Below are 20,582 nucleotides of genomic sequence, written 5' to 3'. Positions count from 1 at the left end.
TATTCCACTTTGTAGCTTCCCTTTTAATTTTCTTAATGGTATGTTTTAATGAACCAGAGAGTTTTTTCCTCCAACTTTTTATTTGTTGAAATTTGAAATCTTTAAAAAAGTTTTGGCCAGGCACGGTGGCTCACACCTGTAATCCCAGCACTTTGGGAGGCCAAGGCCGGTGGATCACCTAAGGTCAAGAGTTCGAGACCAGCCTGACCAATATGGTGAAATCCTGTCTCTACTAAAAATACAAAAAGTAGGCCAGGCGTGGTGGCTCACGCCTGTAATCCCAGCACTTCGGGAGGCCGAGGTGGGCAGATCACCTGAGGTCAGGAGTTCGAGACCATCCTGGCCAGCATTGTGAAACCCCGTCTCTACTAAAAATACAAAAATTAGCCGGGCGTGGTGGTGGGTGCCTGTAATCCCAGCTACTCAGGAGGTTGAGGCAGGAGAATCGCTTAAACCTGGGAGGCAGAGGTTTCAGTGAGCCGAGATCGTGCCATTGCACTCCAGCCTGGGCAACAGAGTGAGACTCCCTTTCAAAAAAAAAAAAAAAAATTAGCTAGGCGTGGTGGCGTGTGCCTGTAGTCCCAGCTACTCGGGAGGCTGAGACAGGAGAATCACTTGAACCCAGGAGGAGGTTGCAGTGAGCTACTGCATTCCAGCCTGGGCAACAGAGCGAGACTCTGTCTCAAGAAAAAAAAAAGTTTCAAGCCAGGCTCAGTGGTATGCACCTGTAGTTTCAGCTACTCTGGATGCTGAGGTGAAAGGATCATTTGAGCCCAGAAGTTTGAGTCCAGCCTAGGTAACGTAGGGAGACCCTGTCTCAAAAAAAGAAAAAAAGCTTAAAACTATTCCAAAAAAAAAAAAACCATGTAGTAGGCACAACTGTTTCTAAAAATAAACTATACAGGGTAGATTTTCCCCTTGGAATCAAGTTGTAAATTCTATCAGCAGAGCATTGACCTAAATCATTATAACCCAACAGAAATCAGTGGCTCCCGTATAATTCCCAGAGGTTTCCCTGTCCCCACCCAAACAACTTTTCTCTATTCAGCAATTCTCCATTGCTTAGATCTGCTGTTTCCATTCTATATTATTGATTTACTCTGTATTTCTTATACCACTAGCCATAATGATTTTCATGCATGTTCAAACAGATTTCATCTATTGATTTCATAAGTAAGTGATGCAAGTTTTAATGACTAATGTGAGACTAAAATTTTCCTTATTCGTTCCTTTCCAATTCTAAGATATTTTAATGCATCAACTGAATAGTGAAGTCATTATTGCAAATGCTTTTATCACATAGTGCCCAAGTTAGTCAGCAAATAGTTAAAGATGCTTTGGTTTTTCTAGGAAAGTGGTTTTCCAAAAATTTTCAAATAATGATGGTAATACATTTAAAAATGTATCACTCAGGCCGGGCGCGGTGGCTCACGCTTGTAATCCCAGCACTTTGGGAGGCCGAGGCGGGCGGATCACGAGGTCGGGAGATCGAGGCCATCCTGGCTAACACAGTGAAACCCCGTCTCTACTAAAAAATACAAAAAATTAGCCGGGCGTGGTGGCGGGCGCCTGTAGTCCCAGCTACTCGGAGAGGCTGAGGCAGGAGAATGGCGTGAACCCGGGAGGCGGAGCTTGCAGTGAGCCGAGATTGCGCCACTGCACTCCAGCCTGGGCGACAGAGCGAGACTCCATCTCAAAAAAAAAAAAAAAAAAAAAAAATGTATCACTCAGCAAGGTTGTCAGAAAACTTACACATCAAATCAAGAAACCAGTGAGTTAAGGAAAGAGGAAAACACACCTTCACTTTCTTTTTTTTTTTTTTAAGACGGAGTCTCACTCTGTCACCCAGGCTGGGGTGCAGTGGCGCCATCTCGACTCACTGCAACCTCTGCCTCCCGGGTTCAAGCGATTCTCCTGCCTCAGCCTCCCGAGTAGCTGGGATTACAGGCGCACACACCACGCACGGCTAATTTTTGGATTTTTAGTAGAGACGGGGTTTCACCATGTTGGACAGGCTAGTCTCAAACACACCTTCACTTTCTCCACTGGAATTTTTATTTATCATGTAACCAATAACAATATTCTCATATTCCCATGAGGAGAAGAGGTTGAGGAAGAAAAGAATTCACACTAGTAATGTAGTATTTTATTTCTAAGATGCTACAGCTTTGACATTATTATAACCCAAATTAAAAGAACAGGAGTGTCATTAACCAAAAAGGAGAATATTGCTAAACCTAACTGTAGTAAAATTTAAAACTTCTGTTCAAATTGGAGACATTTTATTATGGATTGAAAATCAGATAATTGTATTGAGTTAAATTTTTTGAGTTTGTTAATTATATTGTAGCTATGTAGGAGAATATCCTTGTTCTTAGGAAATAATGCTGAAGTATTTAGGGATGAAGTATCATGGTGTCTGCAGCTAGCTCTCAGATAGCTCAGGAATAAAACAACAAAATTTAAAAATATAAATAGATGAAGCAAGTGTGTAATGTTAACAGTTGGTGAACAGGTGAAGAGTATATGATTATTCGTTGTAGTATTCTTTTTTTCTATTTTATTTAAAATATGTTAGGATATTTTAGGCTCTAGAAAACTTCACTGTACACTTGTGAGAGAATGAGTGAAAAGAGCATCTTAGTATTATACAAATAGTTTTTACCTGTCTGGGTGCAGTGGCTCACACCTGTAATCCCAGTACTTTAGGAGGCCAAGATGGGCAGATCACTTGAGGTCAGGAGTTTGAGATCAGCCTGACCAACATGGTGAAACCTGTCTCTACTAAAAATATAAAAATTAGCTGGGTGTGGTGGCGGGCACCTGTAATCCCAACTACTTGGGAGGCTGAGGTAGGAGAATTGCTTGAACCTGGGAGGCAGAGGTTGTAGTGAGCCAAGATCATGTGCTACTGCACTCCAGCCTGAGTGACAGAGTGAGACTCTGTCTCAAAAAAACAAAACAAACAAACAAAAACAAAAAAAAAACAGTTTTGACCTAGTGGACCCCCAAAAGAAGTATGGCGAGCCCAGCATCTGCAGGTGTTACCTGACCACACTTTGAGATTTGTTGCCTTAGAGTATTATTTTGATGATTTGATACAGCCTTATTTATAAAACTCTTAGCTCACTGTCTGGATCTTAATAAGTTCTTAAAAACTGTTGTTATTCTTATGAACAGCATATCAGAAATTTTAAGCATAGTAGACATCTGATCATATTTACATTCTTAGGTCACTTTGCTAACATAGTAGAAGGTAGATTGGTGAGGAATGAAAATAGCAACAGGGAGATGAGTTAGATTCCTTTAGTAAGCTAGACTAAAATGGTAAGCCCTTGAACTAAGTAGAAATACGACTGGAGCATAAAGGATGGGTTCTATAAATCCTGGTAGGAGAATGGAAAGTTTTAGTGACTGATTGGATATATTGGGGTTGGGAAGTCCTGGGCAGTAAGAATGAGGAACCAAGAACAATTCTTAGGTTTCTAGCTTAGGTGTATATAGGAAGAAGAAGATCTTTGAGAAGAAAGATTCGGGAGTTCATTTATAAGTGTATCTGTAGTCTATCTAGGTGGAAATAAATACCTAGGAGACAACTGAATAGATACTAGAGCACAGGGAATTTGGATCCTTAATCCATAGGTTTTATTTAAAGCCATAGATGAGAGAAGCCAGGAGGATGTGTAATATTAAATATAGAACTGTGGTATGGTAGGCACCCTCTAAGGTGGTCCCCAGTGATCCTTGCTACTAGTGTGCCCTTGTTTAATCATCTCTTGAGGGTGGGCTGGACCTAATGATAGTAAAAGTGATGGAGGCCGGGTGCGGTGGCTCACGCTTGTAATCCCAGCACTTTGGGAGGCCGAGGCGGGCGGATCACGAGGTCAGGAGATCGAGACCACGGTGAAACCCCGTCTCTACTAAAAATACAAAAAAAAAAATTAGCCGGGCGTGGTGGCGGGCACCTGTAGTCCCAGCTACTTGGAGAGGCTGAGGCAGGATAATGGCATGAACCTGGGAGGCGGAGCTTGCAGTGAGCCGAGATTGCGCCACTGTACTCCAGTCTGGGCGGCAGAGCGAGACTCCGCCTCAAAAAAAAAAAAAAAAGGGATGGAATGCTACTTCTGAGATTAAGTTACCAAAGACCATGACTTCTGTTCTCCCATTCATCCCCCAGAGAAGCACGTTGCCATGTGAGTATAAAGAAAACTACCCTGGGATTTCAGAGATCCTGGTTATTGGAAGTAGATCTGTTCTACTTACTGACTTGATAAATAACCTCTCTCTGAGTTTCATTTTCCTTTTCTGTGAAATTAAGGTAATAATAATGCCTCTTAATGAGTTGTTGAGAGAGTTAAATTGGATGATGATTATAAAATGCTTAGTATGAATCTTCATGATCTTGGATTTGGCCATGGATTTTTATTTATTTATTTTTTTTACAAGATGATCATGGACTTTATTCATTTCCAAATTGTAATGTTCAGATATGTTACTGGAATCAAAAAGAATTGAGCTAGGTTCCTGGAAACAAAATAAATAGACCAACCAAATTCTATATCCAAGACAAACAGATAAAAATAAATTAAAAATACCATCTAAGATGTCAGACAGTAATAAAGATGAAGTACATCTACAGAATGATGTATGTAAGACCTCTATAGTTATATAACACTTCATGGAGAGCCTTTGTAAAAGACCAAATGAGTGAATATGAATAAATACTGTAAGTAGATTAGAAAGCTCAGTATCTTAAAGATTCAGTTTCTCCCAGAAACATTTGTGGATTTAATATAATTCAAATTATAATCCCCCAAAATTTCTTGAAACTTGAAAGCTCATTTTAAAATTTTATAGAAAATCAAAGAGCCAGTAAAAGCTAAGAGGCTTCTGGGTAGGTGCAGTGGCTCATGCCTGTAACCCTAGACCTTTGGAAGGCCGAGGTGGGAGGATTGCTTGAGCTCAGGAATTTGAGACCAGCCTGGGCAACATGATGAAACCCCATCTCTGCAAAAAATGCAAAATTAGCTGGCCATGGTGATGTGCACCTATAATCCCAGCTACTCAGTGGGGCTGAGGTTGGAGAATCACTTGAGCCTGGGAGGTGGAGGTTGCAGTGAGCCAAGATTGCACCACTGCAGTCCAGCCTGGGTGACAGAGCAAGACCCTGTCTCAAAAAAAAAAAAAAAAAAGCAAAAGCTGAGAGGCTCTTGATAAAGAAGTGACCATGGGTTTAGATATGATACCAAAAGCACAAACAACAAAAGGAGACATAGATAAGTTGAACTTCATTAAAATTGAAAACTTTTGTGTGTCCAAGGGCATTATCAATAAAGCAAAAAGACAACCAACAGAATGGGAGAAAAGTTTTGCAAATTATATTTCTGATAAGGGTCCAGTATCCAGAATAAATAAAGAACTCTTAGAACTCAGCAACAAAAAAACAGCCCAATTAAGAAATGAGCATGAGGCCGGGCGCGGTGGCTCACACTTGTAATCCCAGCACTTTGGGAGGCCGAGGCGGGCGGATCACGAGGTCAGGAGATCGAGACCATGGTGAAACCCCGTCTCTACTAAAAATACAAAAAATTAGCCGGGCGTGGTGGCGGGCGCCTGTAGTCCCAGCTACTCGGAGAGGCTGAGGCAGGAGAATGGCGTGAACCCGGGAGGCAGAGGTTGCAGTGAGCCGAGATCGTGCCACTGCACTCCAGCCTAGGGGACAGAGCGAGACTCCGTCTCAAAAAAAAAAAAAAAAAAAAGAAATGAGCATGTTTTATAATCCTTTGGGTATATACCCAGTAATGGGATGGCTGGGTCAAATGGTATTTCTAGTTCTAGATCCCTGAGGAATCACCACACAGACTTCCACAATGGTTGAACTAGTTTACACTCCCACCAACAGTGTAAAAGTGTTCCTATTTCTCCACATCCTCTCCAGCACCTGTTGTTTCCTGACTTTTTAATGATCGCCATTCTAACTGGTGTGAGATGGTATCTCACTGTGGTTTTGATTTGCATTTCTCTGATGGCCAGTGATGATGAGCATTTTTCCATGTGTCTTTTGGCTGCATAAATGTCTTCTTTTGAGAAGTGTCTGTTCATATTCTTTGCCCACTTTTTGATGGGGTTGTTTTTTTCTTGTAAATTTGTTTGAGTTCATTGTAGATCTGGATATTAGCCCTTTGTCATATGAGTAGATTGCAAAAATTTTCTCCCATTCTGTAGGTTGCCTTTAAAGACACATGCACATGTATGTTTATTGCGGCACTATTGACAATAGCAAAGACTTGGAACCAACCCAAATGTCCAACAATGATAGACTGGATTAAGAAAATGTGGCACATATACACCCTGGAATACTATGCAGCCATAAAAAATGATGAGTTCATGTCCTTTGTAGGGACATGGATGAAGCTGGAAACCATCATTCTCAGCAGACTATCACAAGGACAAAAAACCAAACACCGCATGTTCTCACTCATAGGTGGGAATTGAACAATGAGAACACATGGACACAGGAAGGAGAACATCACACACTGGGGCCTGTTGTGGAGTGGGGGGAGGGGGGAGGGATAGTATTAGGAGATATACCTAATGTTAAATGACGAGTTAATGGGTGCAGCACACCAACATGGCACATGTATACATACGTAACTAACCTGCACGTTGTGCACATGTACCCTAAAACTTAAGGTATAAAAAAAAAAAAGAAAAAGAGCAAAGGACTTGAATAGACATTGCTCCAAAGAAGAAATACAAATGGCTAACAAGCACATGCAAAGATACTCAACATTAGTCGTTAGGGAAATCCAAATCAGAACCAGTGTGATACCACTTTATACCCTCTAGGATGGCTATAATTAAAAAAACACCAAAACAAAAACAGAAAATAACAGGTATTGGCAAGGATATGGTGAAATTAGAATCTTCATACATTGCTGGTGGCTGTGTAAAATGGTATAACCCCTGTGGGAAACTGGTATTTCTTCAAAAGGTTAAAAGGTAGAATTGCCATATGACCCAGCAATTCCACTGCTAGGTTTATACCCAAAAGAATTGAAAACAGGTACTCAAACAAATGCTTCTACACAAATGTTCACATCAGTGCTATTCACAAGAGCCAAAAGGTAGAAACAACCCAAGTATCCATCAACAGATGAATGAATAAACAAAATGTGGTATATCCATACAGTGGAATATTCAGCCATTCAAATGAATGAAGTACTGATGCTACAACATATAAATAAATCTTCAAAATATTATACTATATGAAGGCAGTTAGACACAAAAGGACACATAATGCGTGATTTCATTTACATGAAACATCTAGGGTAGGTAGATCCAGAAGACATGAAAAAGTAGATTGGTGGTTCCCAGGGCCTAGAGAAAGTGTGGAATGGGGAGTGACTACTTCATGGATTTGGGATTTTTGTGGGGAAGGTGAAAATGTTTTGGAACTTGATATTCACAACATTGTGAATGCACTAAATGCCACTGAATTGTATACTTCAAAAATGTGAATTTCACCTCAATCAAAAACTACCTAGTATTGTGTTTGACACCTAGCAAGCTACCAATAAATTTAAAATATTATTGCATAGTGTCACCTTTATCAGAAATTTAGCTTCGTGACCTTGGTCATCAGTTTCCTGAGCTGAAAAAATGAAGTTGTTGGAACAGACGACCTCTAAGGTCCTTACAGCATTAAAATTCTACTATATTAAGGCCTAGTATTTCTAATTCATACAGTTAATATTAATTATGTAACTTCAGAGTACTACGCTAGGCAGCAAGGACTTAGCAGTAAATAAGACAGACATAGTTCCTGCTGCCATAAAGCTAACATTCTAGTAGATAAGGCCTTACACAAATAATTATTTGCTGAGACATTGTTCTAAGTACAATGTGGGACAAGGCTTAAGAGGGCAGGGATGGGTCTCCTGAGAAAAAGATATTTCAGTATGAAGAATGAGTAGGAGTTAACTGGGTGGAGAGAAGGGAGACGAGCTTTCAGAAGGGAACAGCAAAGTCTGGTAGTGGGAAGGTGCACAGTGTCTTTGAAGAACTGAAAGAAGACTAATGTGAATTCAGACAGTGACTGGTGAGATAGACAAAGGTTGGATCATGTGAGATTTCTTAGGTTTACTAAGGATTTTGGATATTATACTGAGAGCACTGGGAAGCCACTGAAAGGCTTTAAGCAAACTATTCAGTTTCTGATCATGTAGAAAATGGTTTGCAGGAAGGCAAGCGAGGAACTAGGGAAATAAAGTAGGAAGTCATTGCAATAGCTAAGACTGTGCTACCTAGAACTACGGTCTGGTAGTGGACATGGAGAGAAGTAGTTAATTTGAGAATGACTTAGGACACAGAATAAGTCTTTTTTTTAACTTAATTTTTTTTTGAGATGGGGTCTTGCTATGTTGCCCAGGGTGATCTTGAACTCCTGGCCTCAAGCAGTCTTCCCATCTTGGCCTCCCAAAGTGCTGGGATTACAAGCATGAACCACCACGCCTGGCCAGGACAGAGAATAAGTCTTGATGGACTGGCTGTGGTAAAAGGGAGAAAGGTGTCAGGGATGACTCCTAGATTTCTCTTGAGCATGTAAGTCAGTGGCATGCAAAGAACATTGGAGGGACCTCTGCTTTTGGTCAACTTGGTATGTCAGGGACTAGATTCACCTTACCTGAAACGGTTTTTTTAAATGGCAAAATATATGAAATAATGATTTTCAGGATGCTGGACATCAGGCAAAAAGGACAGTAATCACCAAAGAGAAAGGTGAACTTTGTGACTGCCCCAAGCTTACTGCTTTGAAAGAATTTCCAGGCTGTGGTACAGGGAGAGGGACCCAGGCAGAGGCTGGTGGGCTTCCTGAGTTGAAGAAATGGAGCTAAGAGTGTGGAGGCCAAGGCAGCTAGAGTTCACAGGACAGCAGAGTACCGGAGAGGAGAGGGCGGCACAGAGAAAGAAGAGAGATCCACAGAGGGTCCTCCTGGAGTATTTAGCTGAGGACTGATCAGCACATTCATGTGAGGGAGCTTCTTGAGGATGAAGAAAGAACCATCCAAAAGGATTGGAAGGAACAGAGTGCCTGGCACCACTGGGCCAGTAATAGTGCCTACTCCCACTGGACTGGAGAAACCTCATCGTTCACAGGACACCAGGGAGGACTCAAAAGGATCTTGCCTCTGTAGTGTGGAATACATTTGTCAAAACATATCAAACTATACACTTCAAATATGTGCATTATCATATGTGAATTATATCTCAGTAAAGCTTTTTACTAAAGAACGCCGTGGCTGGGCGCAGTGGCTCATGCCTGTAATCCCAGCACTTTGGGAGGCTGAGACAGGCAGATCACTTGAGATCAGGATTTCAAGATCAGCCTGGCCAACACAGTAAAACCTCGTCTCTACTAAAAAGTACAGAACATTAACCTGCTGTGGTGGTGCATGCCTGTAATCCCAGCTACTCAGGAGGCTGAGGCATGAGAATCTTGAGCCTGGGAGACTGAGGTTGCAATGAGCCAAGATCGCACCACTGCACTCCAGCCTGGGCAACAGAGCAAGACTCTGTCTAAAAAAAACAAAACAAAACAAAACAAAACAAAACAAAAACTACAACACTGGAGGAGGAACAGATCATAAGGAAAGATTATGCATTTGGTTTTTGACATGGGGTTTGGCTTTGGTTGTTAACTGGAGACATTGTTTAGGCAGTTAAATGTATGAATGAGTGAGTTAGTTTTAGTGGGATGGTGGAGGCAGTTTGAAATGGAGTGAGGAATGAGTGGAAGGTAGGAAATGGAAATAGGATAGGGAGATAATTCTTTCAGAGTTTGACTCTTAAGAGGGACAAAGGGTGAAATCTAGTGGGAGAAGTGGAGTCAGAGTTTAGTTGCTTTAGGATGATAGACTTAATATATATTTAAATCTCAATGCCACGATAGAAGACGCAGGTGAATCAAATGTAAGTAAGGTTTCTGAGAGGGTTTGAAGGCATAGCACTTAGAATACAGATGTGTTGGCTTTAGATTGGAAGAGAGCTACTTTGTCTACTCTTGTATAACAAGGGAAATGAGAGAGGATAGATGAAGATCAGGTTTGCGAGTTGGTGGGAAGATGAAGGGGTGCTTATATGTTGGACCCCAGACTGCTTTTCTGTATCTCTAAATTACATGCAGCCGGGCACAGTGGCTCACACCTGTAATCCCAACACTCTGGGAGGCAGGAGGATCACTTGAGCACAGGAGTTTGATATTAACCCAAACAACGTAGTGAGAACCTGTCTGTACAAAAAATAATAAGCCGGGTGTGGTGGCACACACCTGTAGTCCCAGCTACTTGGGAGGCTGAGACAAGAGGATTCCTTGAATCCAGGGGTTCAAGGCTGCAGTGAGCTGTGACCATGCCACTTTACTCCAGCCTGGGGGACAGAGTGAGACCCTATGTATAGTCTGTTTTCATGCTGCTGATAAAGACATACCCCAGACTGGGAAGAAAAAGAGGTTTAATGGACTTACAGTTCCACATGGCTGGGGAGACCTCACAATCATGGCAGAAGGCAAGGAGGAAAACATCACGTCTTACATGGATGGCGGCAGGCAAAAAGAGAGCTTGTGCAGGGAAACTCCTCCTTTTAAAACCATCAGATTTCATGCAGACCCACTTGCTATCAGGAGAACAGTATAGGAGAAACTGCCCCCATGATTCAATTATCTCCCACTAGGTCTGTCCTACAACACGTGGGAATTATGGGAGCTACAGGATGAGATTTGGGTGTGAACAAAGAGCCAAACCATATCACCCTGTCTCAAAAAAAAAAAAAAATAAATTACATGAACACATATTAGGGAATGAGGAATTTATTAGATAGGCATTTTTGGGTTTTTTGTTTGTTTGTTTTTTTGAGACTTAGTTTCGCTCTTTTGCCAGGCTGGAGTGCAGTGGCTCGACTCACTGCAACTTCCGCCTCCTGGGTTCAAGTGATTCTCCTGCCTCAGCCTCCCAAGTAGCTAGGATTACAGGCGTGTACCACCACTCCTGGCTAATTTTTATATTTTTAGTAGAGACAGGGTTTCATCATGTTGGCCAAGCTGGTCTCAAACTCCTGACCTCAGGTGATCTGCCCACCTCGGCCTCCCAAAGTGCTGAGATTACAGGCATGAGCCACCACACCTAGCCTAAATTGGCCTTTTTTTTTTTTTTTTTTTTTTTTTTTGAGACGGAGTCTCACTCTGTCACCCAGGCTGGAGTTTAGTGGTCTTGGCTCACTGCACCCTCCACCCCCAAGGTTCAAGTAATTCTCGTGCCTCAGCCTCCCAAGTAGCTGGGATTACAGGCATGTGCCACCATGCCTGGCTAATTTTTTTTGTTTAGAGATGGGGTTTTGCCATGTTGGTCAGGCTGGTCTCAAACTCCTGACCTCAAGTGATCCACCAGCCTTGGCCTCCCAAAGTGCTAGAATTACAGGCATGAGCCGCCATGCCCGGCCCTCAATAGGCTTTTAATTGTAGAATTGACAACCAAAAATTTAAACATAATTTAGGAATTAAAATTAATTATTTATTTATTTATTGAGATAGGATCTCTGTTGCCTGGCTGGTCTCCGACTCCTGGGCTCAAGCATTTCTCCTGCCTTGGCCTCCCAAAGTACTAGGATTACAGATGTGAGCCACGCCGTCGCCCAGCCCAGAAATTAAATTTTTTTTTTTTTTTTTTGAGAAGGAGTCTCGCTCTGTCACCCAGGCTGGAGTGCAGTGGCGCGATCTCGGCTCACTGCAAGCTCCGCCTCCCAGGTTCACGCCATTCTCCTGCCTCAGCCTCTCCGAGTAGCTGGGACTACAGGTGCCCGCCACCACGCCTGGCTAATTTTTTGTATTTTTGGTAGAGACAGGGTTTCACCGTGGTCTCGATCTCCTGACCTTGTGATCCACCTGCCTCGGCCTCCCAAAATGCTGGGATTACAAGCGTGAGCCACCGCGCCTGGCCAAATTTTTTAATCTTAAGTATTCTTATTGTCTATTTGCCTTCTAGGCTATCGTGCAGCAAATAACCAGCCCAAATCCCATCATCCATTGTCCAGTATACTTTGTCAAATTCTATAGTTGTGCTTTTCATGGCTGCTAGCAATCTTGAGTAAACCCTGGTGTCAGCTTAGAATTCCTAAGTGCTGTGGTGTTTCTAAGTGAGATTGAGGGATATCCAAGAATAAACCTTGTTATTTAAGTGACTTTTTTTTTTTTTTTTTGAGACAGAGTTTCACCCTTTTTGCCCAGGCTGGAGTGCAGTGGCATGATCTCAGCTCACTGCAACCTGTGCCTCCCAGGTTCAAGTGATTCTCCTGCCTCAGCCTCCTGAGTAGCTGGGATTGCAGGCACCTGCCACTACGACTGGCTAATTTTTTGTATTTTTAGTAGAGACGGGATTTCACCATGTTGGCCAGGCTGGTCTCGAACTCCTGACCTCAGGTGATCCACTTTGGCCTCCCAAAGTGCTGGGATTACAGGCGTGAGCACCGCGCCTGGCCATAGGCTTAAACTTTTTAATACATGCCGATTTTATAGCTGAAAAATTATGTTTCAGTATTTTTAATATGCATTTATTTGGTTGCTAATAAAGTAATGTTTACTGGGCACTTGTTTTTCCTCCTTTTATGAATTTCCTGTTATACTGTTATAGTCCTTGTCTGTTTTTCTGTTGGTTGAGTTTCCAGGATTTAAAGATAAGGAAACTAAGACCTAAAAGAAGTGACTTTCCCAGGGCCAACTAGTAATTTAGTGATAGAATCAATCATCATAGCATGTTAAAGCTGGAAGGAATCTTAGAGATTGAATCACGACCCTGTAATATTACAGATGCAGCAACAGAGGCCTAAAGATCTTAGGTGACTTACCTAAAGACAGCTACAAAGCTCATTAGTGACAGAACCTGGCATCTGAATCTTGAGATCATGAAAAGGGAAAGGCATGTTAACATTTATGAGCCTGTTATGTTTCTTACATGCGTATTCTCATTTAATTCTCACTACTATTTTTTATTATTCCCATTTAAACAGATGAGGTAACTTGAGGTTCAGAGAGCTTCAATTATTTGCCCAGAGTCACAGTTATTTGTAAAACTGGGGCTGGAGTCCAGGTCTTCTGATTCTTAATCCAGGGGTTTCATTGCCTCATAATAGTAACAGTGGATGTTTCTTCGCTTCACTCAAATGCTCTTTTGATAAAATATGACTTGCTTCTTGGAGCTTGTAAATAAACCTTTATTTCACAGTTCCTGTTGATACTGGACACCAGTCTGACACTTAAGACACTTGGAAGCTTAAGGAACTTTTTGTTATAAACAAAAGCAGATCAAAGACCATCTTATGCTTATTGGGTGAATAGAATTGAGATCCATGCATACATATGACCTAAGTTTTTTTTGTGTTTTTTTTGTTTGTTTTTTGAGTCGGAGTCTTGCTCTGTCGCCAGGCTGGAGTGTAGTGGCACGATCTCAGCTCACTGCAACCTCCACCTCCCTGGCTTACTACAGGCACGTGCCACCATGCCCAGCTAATTTTTGTAATTTTAGTAGAGACAAGTTTTCACCATGTTAGCCAGGATGGTCTCGATCTCTTGACCTTGTGATCCGCCCGCCTCGGCCTCCCAAAGTGCTGGGATTACAGGCATGAGCCACTGCGCCCAGACATGACCTGAGTTTTTTATGGTAGTGATAGTCTGCGTTGAAACTCTTAGCATTTCTTTAGAACTATTTTTATTCCAAGGAGAATAAAATCTTAATATGTAAAATGAAAATGACATTTGGGTTCTGTAAAGCGTAAAATGGATCTCAAATCAACAAGGGGTCAGATAGGAGCAAAATCGAAACCATGTCTATTGCATCCTCCATATCTGTAAAAAAGCCCCATTTCTTGACAGGGCTCAAAATTTCAAAATCTATCAGAGCTAATTTGGTTGAGGCTTCATCCTATGGAGATGCACAAAGATTAGTATTGACTTGTGTATAACTTTAATGACACTCTTGATTTGGTCCAGTTATGTAGAAGTTAGTTGGTAAAATCTGTATTCTACATTTCTGCTTTGCAGAGAAATCTCGTGATTGGGTTGGTGTTTTTGAAACCTGCTAGTCGCATCTAAATAAGCTGGGGAAGATGGAAGACAGCAGCATGTGATAAAATGTTCCTTTTTTCCCTTCCCATACTATTTTGTTAAAAGCCTTCTAGAATATAGGTACCAAAAATTAACTCACTTTATTCTTTCTAGTTTTCAGTAGTGGGGATCTGTTAAGCCTTATTATTTAAGAAATAGATATTAATTCTTATCTCTGGTATTTTTCTGATTTGCTTTATTGTAACAAGAGCTGCACATTAATTAACACATTAATCAGTGCATGCAGAGATGGTTACATAACAGTCTGAGCCATTAACTTAGTCCAGTATTGAAAAATAAATATCTGCAGAAGTAATTCTTATCCTAGTATCAAACATAACAGTCCTTTAAAATTTCCTTTGGAATGCTGAAAAGAGATCAAATGAAACCTTCCGAATGGTTATTTATTAGGGAACAAGAAACCTCCAGTTTCGTTCACCCATTGTAGCTCCACTTTCTCATTTTAATGCTCAATCCACAGTGGCGATGGTAAAAGATGTCCTGCACCTACAGAGATGGCAGTGGGAGAGGGGAACATCACCTTTCCATTTATTGCTTGTTGCAATTTGGCCTGTTTACAGACAGAGTTGCTCTGTGGGTTCTTTTAGTGGAGAGTGGAGGAAATCAAGATAGCAACAAGAAATCAGCATTTACACATGACCCACGAATTGGCTAATTTTTAACATGTAGTTAAGAAATGATTACAGCCTGCAGAGTCATGACCTCAACTTTTCATCAGCTCCATTGGATTGTGCCTCAGTTTGGAAATGAAGGAGGTATACGGGAAGTTTTAATTGTACCTGTGTGATTTATCCCTAGTCAGCTCTTTAATTTCTTCTGGCTGTCTGAGGTTTCCGACATGCTGTAAATTTCCCCAACTTTTTCATTATCTGCAATTTCTTTATGACTTGTGAATCGGAGTGGAGAGAGAGTGTGGATTTACAGCAGAGATAAACATGTCCATAAAGTCTGTATCTGTGTCAGTAATTGTACTGCTGTCAGTGACTGTCCTGTTTTACAGGCCTCTCTTGGGAAAGGAGCAGGCTTCACTACCAGCAGCACTGAAGTGCTTGCTTTGATTTGCATTAACTTGCTAGGAGATTAGGTAGGAATGGTGGGATAGGAATTGATACTGGACCTTGGCCTCTCTTGTTTGTTTAGGTCAAATGACCTCCTAGGATAACTGTGTGTTGAAGATAGAACATGGACAGACAATATTCATTTCCTAAATGAAAATGCAACTTGAATTGATATGGTAGATGTGAAAAATCCTTTCTAACTTCATTTTATAATGTACCTTTAAGGTGACTTCCCTATCACTGTTGATAATTAAACTTAGGTTCCCTCTGGCCCGCCCCCCCCCCCCCACCCATTTTCCTTTTCTTAGAATTAAAACACAGAGTTTCTCTTTTAGAGCACTCATGCCTGCTCAAGAGTGGGCCAGCTAGAGTTAAGGTGAAGACTACATCTGCCTCATCTTAATTCTCAACTATTATTGGCTCTTTCCCATCTGCTTAAGGTGGTGTGCCCACAACCATTTACCATGAGAAAGGCAGTCGCAAAGAGCAGTTCTTAATATTCCTGTCTTTAAAAGGCCCTTTAGGATCTCTCTCTTTAGTGTTTTCTTCCTTATAGTAATGTTGAAAGAAACTGAAATTAAGAGAAGTCCTTTTTAAGTAGATGGAAAAGCGAACACATTGTTTTCTTCTAGTACGTTTCATACTCAACAAATCCCTCAAGAATTGAAACTATCCTTGCATACCCTGAACCTTCTTTGAGGTAGGGATTTGTTGTTGTTGTTGTCGTTGTTTTGAGACAGAGTCTTGCTCTGTCACCAGGCTGGAGTGCAGTGGCATGATCTCCGCTCACTACCATCTCCACCTCCCGGGTTCAAGCGATTCCCCTGGCTCAGCCTCCCAAGTAGCTGGTCCTACAGTCGTGTACCACCATGCCTGGCTAATTTTTTATATTTTAGTAGAGACGGGATATCCTGACCTCATGTTCTGCCTGCGTTGGCCTCCCAAAGTGCTGGGATTACAGGCATGAGCCACCTCACCCAGCCTCTGAGGTAGTTTAAAAGCAGAGTAGGTGACAGAAGAGTTTAACAGTGAGGGGATACGATGCATGATAAGCATCAACCTACAGTCAGCCCACAAGTCCAAATAATATACTGAGAAATTAAGTTGATTTCTCCATAACTTCTTGTCTGCTTACATTCCTTTTTGACTGCAACTGACCATAGCCGTTTTTTTATCATGGGAGTGGGAAGATTAAAGGAGGTGATGTGATACAAAACTTTTTGGCATCCTTCCAGAAGCTGTGGTGAAAAGTGTGGTTAAAATTTTTGCAAGAAAAAGATTTGAAATTATCTGTGGTTTTGATTCCTTATCACATCTATTGCCATAGTAGAGTTTATTCTTACTTAACAAGGGATAAACTACTTTCTTTGAGCAAGAGGGGTAATCTCTTCAGGCCCCTTTGTCAGTCATTGCTTGTCCTCCTTTAGAACAGCGAGTTTTTTTTAACTCCTTAAAACATTTTTTTTAAAAACGGTTTGTTGAGATATCATTCACATACCATAAGGTTTATGTTTTTAAAGTTTAGTGTTCATTGGTTTTTAGCACACTCAACAATAAAAAACTATTTAGATATCTCAACTATTGAGATAGTTTTCTCCTTTTCTTTTTCAGTCCATGCTAATGATATTCCTCATGGAGTAAGCTTGTGAAATTACATTGTTACCTAATTCTAGTTTGAGGAAACTTCTAGTGTATCACTTGCTATGTCCAATGTAGCAAACAAATACAATAATCTAAAATTAACCTAACAAAACCTAGAGTTATTGTGTTAGTGCTGTAACTCCTTGTTTTAGGACCTTAAATTTTTTTCTTCAGTGAATGCCCATGTTGGAAGTGCTTGACATTCATTTTGATGCAGACCTTTATTTTTTCTTTTATTAATTTTATACAGTCTGATTGTAAGCACAGGTTTGGACCAAGTTAAGGAGTTTCACCCGTATGCCCAGTCAATCTGTTGAAAGAAGAGTGAGAAGTCTAGCTGGGTCTGATTACGGAAATAAGCTTTCTAATTGCTCAGGTTGAAAAGCTTGTTATTACTAAGAATTTCTCCTCCCAGAAAATAGTTTGAAAGGTGGGGAAAGTATAGTATTCTAGCTTCGCAGGGGAAGCATTTTTCTTCTGATAGGAGGGAAAATAGTTTATGGTTGTTTGCATCCATTTCTGCTGCTGTCAGCTGTCAAGTTCAGTAAAAACAAGGGTTTAATTAGCCAACAGTCTCACAGTGTTGGAGGAAAATGTTATTAAAAAAGAAAAGAACAATACAATAAAACATTATTTAGATAATAAATTGTGTATCTACTATTCTTTGAAATGACTCTGCAAGAGGGATTGAAAACTTTGTATTAAAGGTTTAATAAATATGGGTGCTGGAGAATGATTCAATTACATGTCTCCAGGTTGAAAGAGGACCAGCAGCTGCCCCCCTTAATCAGACTGAGAAATGGAATCCAATAGTAGCCAGGCTTGAAACTAAAGGGGGGGTTGGAGTATTGATCTGCTTACTTGTAGAAGGGATAATTCTTAGGTTAAAATCCTTATGTGATGTTTTACTTTTTAAAATCCGGGACTTCCTTGGAACTGTAGATTTTAAAAACTTATTTCAAATTACCAATTAAATGAATATCAATGCCACAAATAGGTCAGGAAAGAAGCCCCTCTTCACTAAATTAAGAAGAAAAGTCATTAAGTCTTCTTTTCCTCCAACAGTTCATTATGAAAAACTTTTAATCACCCAGCAAACCCCCTTTTATATATGAATATATATATTTTTAATCTATGTTACATATTGATATTCTCTTCTTCCTCAGCCATTTGGAAGCAAATTTCAGACATCATGGCATTTTACCCCTAAATGCTTAAGAACACATCTCCTAAGAATAAGGATAGTTTTCTATATAATATTATCACATCCAACAAAAATAATTTTAAAAATCTAATATATTTTCACATTCAGACCTCCCCAATTGTCCCTAAAAATCTTGTGTAGCGTTTTTATTAAAACCAAGATCCAGTCCAAGTTCTGGCATTGTAAATGCCATTACATTCTTGATAAGAGAACATTGAGCACTAAATTCTGCACAGCAGTTCTCTCTTTTTTTGAAATGGAGTCTTGCTCTGTTGCCCAAGCTGGAGTGCAGTGGCGCGATCTCACCTCACCACAACCCCCGCCTCCTGGGTTCAAGTGATTCTTCTGCCTCAGCCTTCCGAGTAGCTGGGATTACAGGCCACGCACCACCATGCCCAACTAATTTTTGTATTTTTAGTAGAGACAGGGTTTCACTTTGATGGCCAGGCTGGTCTCGAACTCTTGACCTCATGATCTGCCCGCCTCACCCTCCCAAAGTGTTGAGATTACAGGCATGAGCCACCGCGCCCGGCCTCACAGTAGCTCTTTTAATAAATGTTTACCAGCTTTTTCCTATGGTAAACATATATTTACTCAAATGACTATCATTTTCTTCTAGAGTATTGAGTTCTCTCTCTACAATAAGCCTGCTTTATCAAGCGTCTTTATTTCTGGTATTTTCTCCTTCTTCCAATTGAATTACCTGTAGAATTGATACTTTCTCCAATAACTACTCTATTCCACAGTCAGAGTAATATTTTTGAAACACAAATTGACATGTGACCTCATTCCCTTCTTCTTAAAATCTATCAACGGCTTCTCATTGTTCTCAGGATCAAGTCAAAAACCTTTAACTTGGCCTTACAGCTCTGCCTGATCTGACCTTTTTCACACCATGCTCCCTTTCTGAGCGTGTGTTCTGCACATTCAGAAAACAGAGGGAAAAGTGAGGTAAACAATCCAGGGAACACCTCTTGGAAGAGATGAAACTTGAAATAGAATTTGATGTCTAATATTTGTATGTAAGAGGAAAGAATACACTTCAGAATGGGAAGGAATTTTCGAGGATGGATAAGAGATTTTGGGGGAAAAATTGATAAATTGTAACAGACTAGAGAGATGAGTCAAAGTGATTTCAAGATTTTAAGCCCTTGTGACTAGGAGAATAAAGTTTAGTGTGGAACTGAGATATGCATTATAAAACTTCAGTTTTGTTTGCTAAGATGTTGTTAAAGCATCTTTGAAGGCCAACGTGGCATGATCACTTGAGGCTGGGAGTTCAAGACTAGCCTGGACAGCATAGCAAGTCTCCATCTCTACAGAAAATTTTAAAAATCAGCTGGTGAGGTGGCTCAAGCCTGTAGTCTCTGCTACTTGGGAGGCTAAGGTGGAAAAATCACTTGAGTCTTAGAGTGAGGCTGCAGTGAGCTGTGATTGCACCCTCACCCCACCCCCTATCCTCTGCACTCCAGCCTGGGAGACAGAGTGAGACCCTGCCTCAAAAAAAAAAAGCATCTTTGAAATGAATAACTTAATAACTTAAACTACTATCAGGGTTATATAGGCGAAAAGGTTGTGAATATATAGTCTGTTAATTCTAATAAAGTGCAAGCATATATAACAGGAAATCTAAAATAATTGTGTCTTACACGAGGTAGCATTTTTTTTTTTTTTTCAACAAAAAGGAAAGCTGGAGGTAGATGCACCTAGCAGGTAGGGCAGTTCCAAAGGTGTCATCAAGGACTAAAGTTTCCATCCTTCCATCCTAAATATACTTTATACACACTAGAGCTCTAGCCATCATGCCTGAATTGTAGGCAAGAAGGTGGGGTAGGAATTTAATTTAATTTAAAAAAGGGATCCCACACAGCTGACACTTTTCTTTTTAAGCAGCCTTCCTGGCAGTCCCACAGAACTTAAATCACCTGGCCTGGCTGGAAAATAATGTAATTGTTTATTCTGAGCTATAATTTTGGTGGTGAAAAAGCTGGCGATCTGTTAATACAGAGGAAGGGGAACATGGATCTTGGAATAGGCAGCCAATATTCTCTGCCATAGCAGGGGACAAGAGACCTATGCAAGAGCAGTGGGGTCCGTAGAAGGATGTGAGGTGATGTGTTGAGAAGGAAGCTCAGAATTAGTGATTTTACAGGTGCATGTATGGACTTAGTGATCTTGTTTTCTTTACCACATTAAGCTTGTTTGGTGCTCCATAAATGAGTGACTGCGTGCCCAACATGTCCTGTTAAGGGATCTTGCAGACCTTTTTTCTTTCCCTCCCTTTGGCTATTTCTCCAAGTAAATAAATATTAGAAAATCTCAGCTCTTTTTCATCTTTAGGGAACAAGCCACTCAAGAAGTGGTCAGTTTTTAAAATTGCTGAGCAGAAACTGCTATAGATACTTCCAGTATGGAGAAGAGAAACACTTGGATTTCTGATTTCTGTATGTTTACCAAAACAGATTCTAAGATACAAGAAAAATATTGCTAGAGTAATACTTTCTTT

The 20,582-nt window shown here is 40.8% G+C and overlaps 1 protein-coding gene across 8 annotated transcripts in view; it reads left to right on the top strand.

Annotated features, from left to right (window-relative positions):
• Positions 1 to 20,582, top strand: part of LIN52 (lin-52 DREAM MuvB core complex component) — a 117,674-nt gene that overhangs the window by 37,938 nt on the left and 59,154 nt on the right. The window contains exon 6 of one of the 8 annotated variants that reach the window (XM_063644338.1): positions 14,090 to 14,104. The exons of the other annotated variants lie outside the window; for them this stretch is intronic. Within the exon in view, the coding sequence (XP_063500408.1) occupies positions 14,090 to 14,091 (2 nt within the window). The 3' untranslated portion in view covers positions 14,092 to 14,104. Of the gene's footprint in view, positions 1 to 14,089; positions 14,105 to 20,582 lie in introns of those variants that run through there. 8 annotated transcript variants of the gene reach the window in all.

This window comes from Symphalangus syndactylus, chromosome 8 (assembly GCF_028878055.3).
Source record: "Symphalangus syndactylus isolate Jambi chromosome 8, NHGRI_mSymSyn1-v2.1_pri, whole genome shotgun sequence".
Classification (NCBI taxonomy): Eukaryota; Metazoa; Chordata; class Mammalia; order Primates; family Hylobatidae; genus Symphalangus; species Symphalangus syndactylus.
Note: the sequence above shows the minus strand (reverse complement) of the source record. Positions and strands in the feature narration are given on the sequence as shown.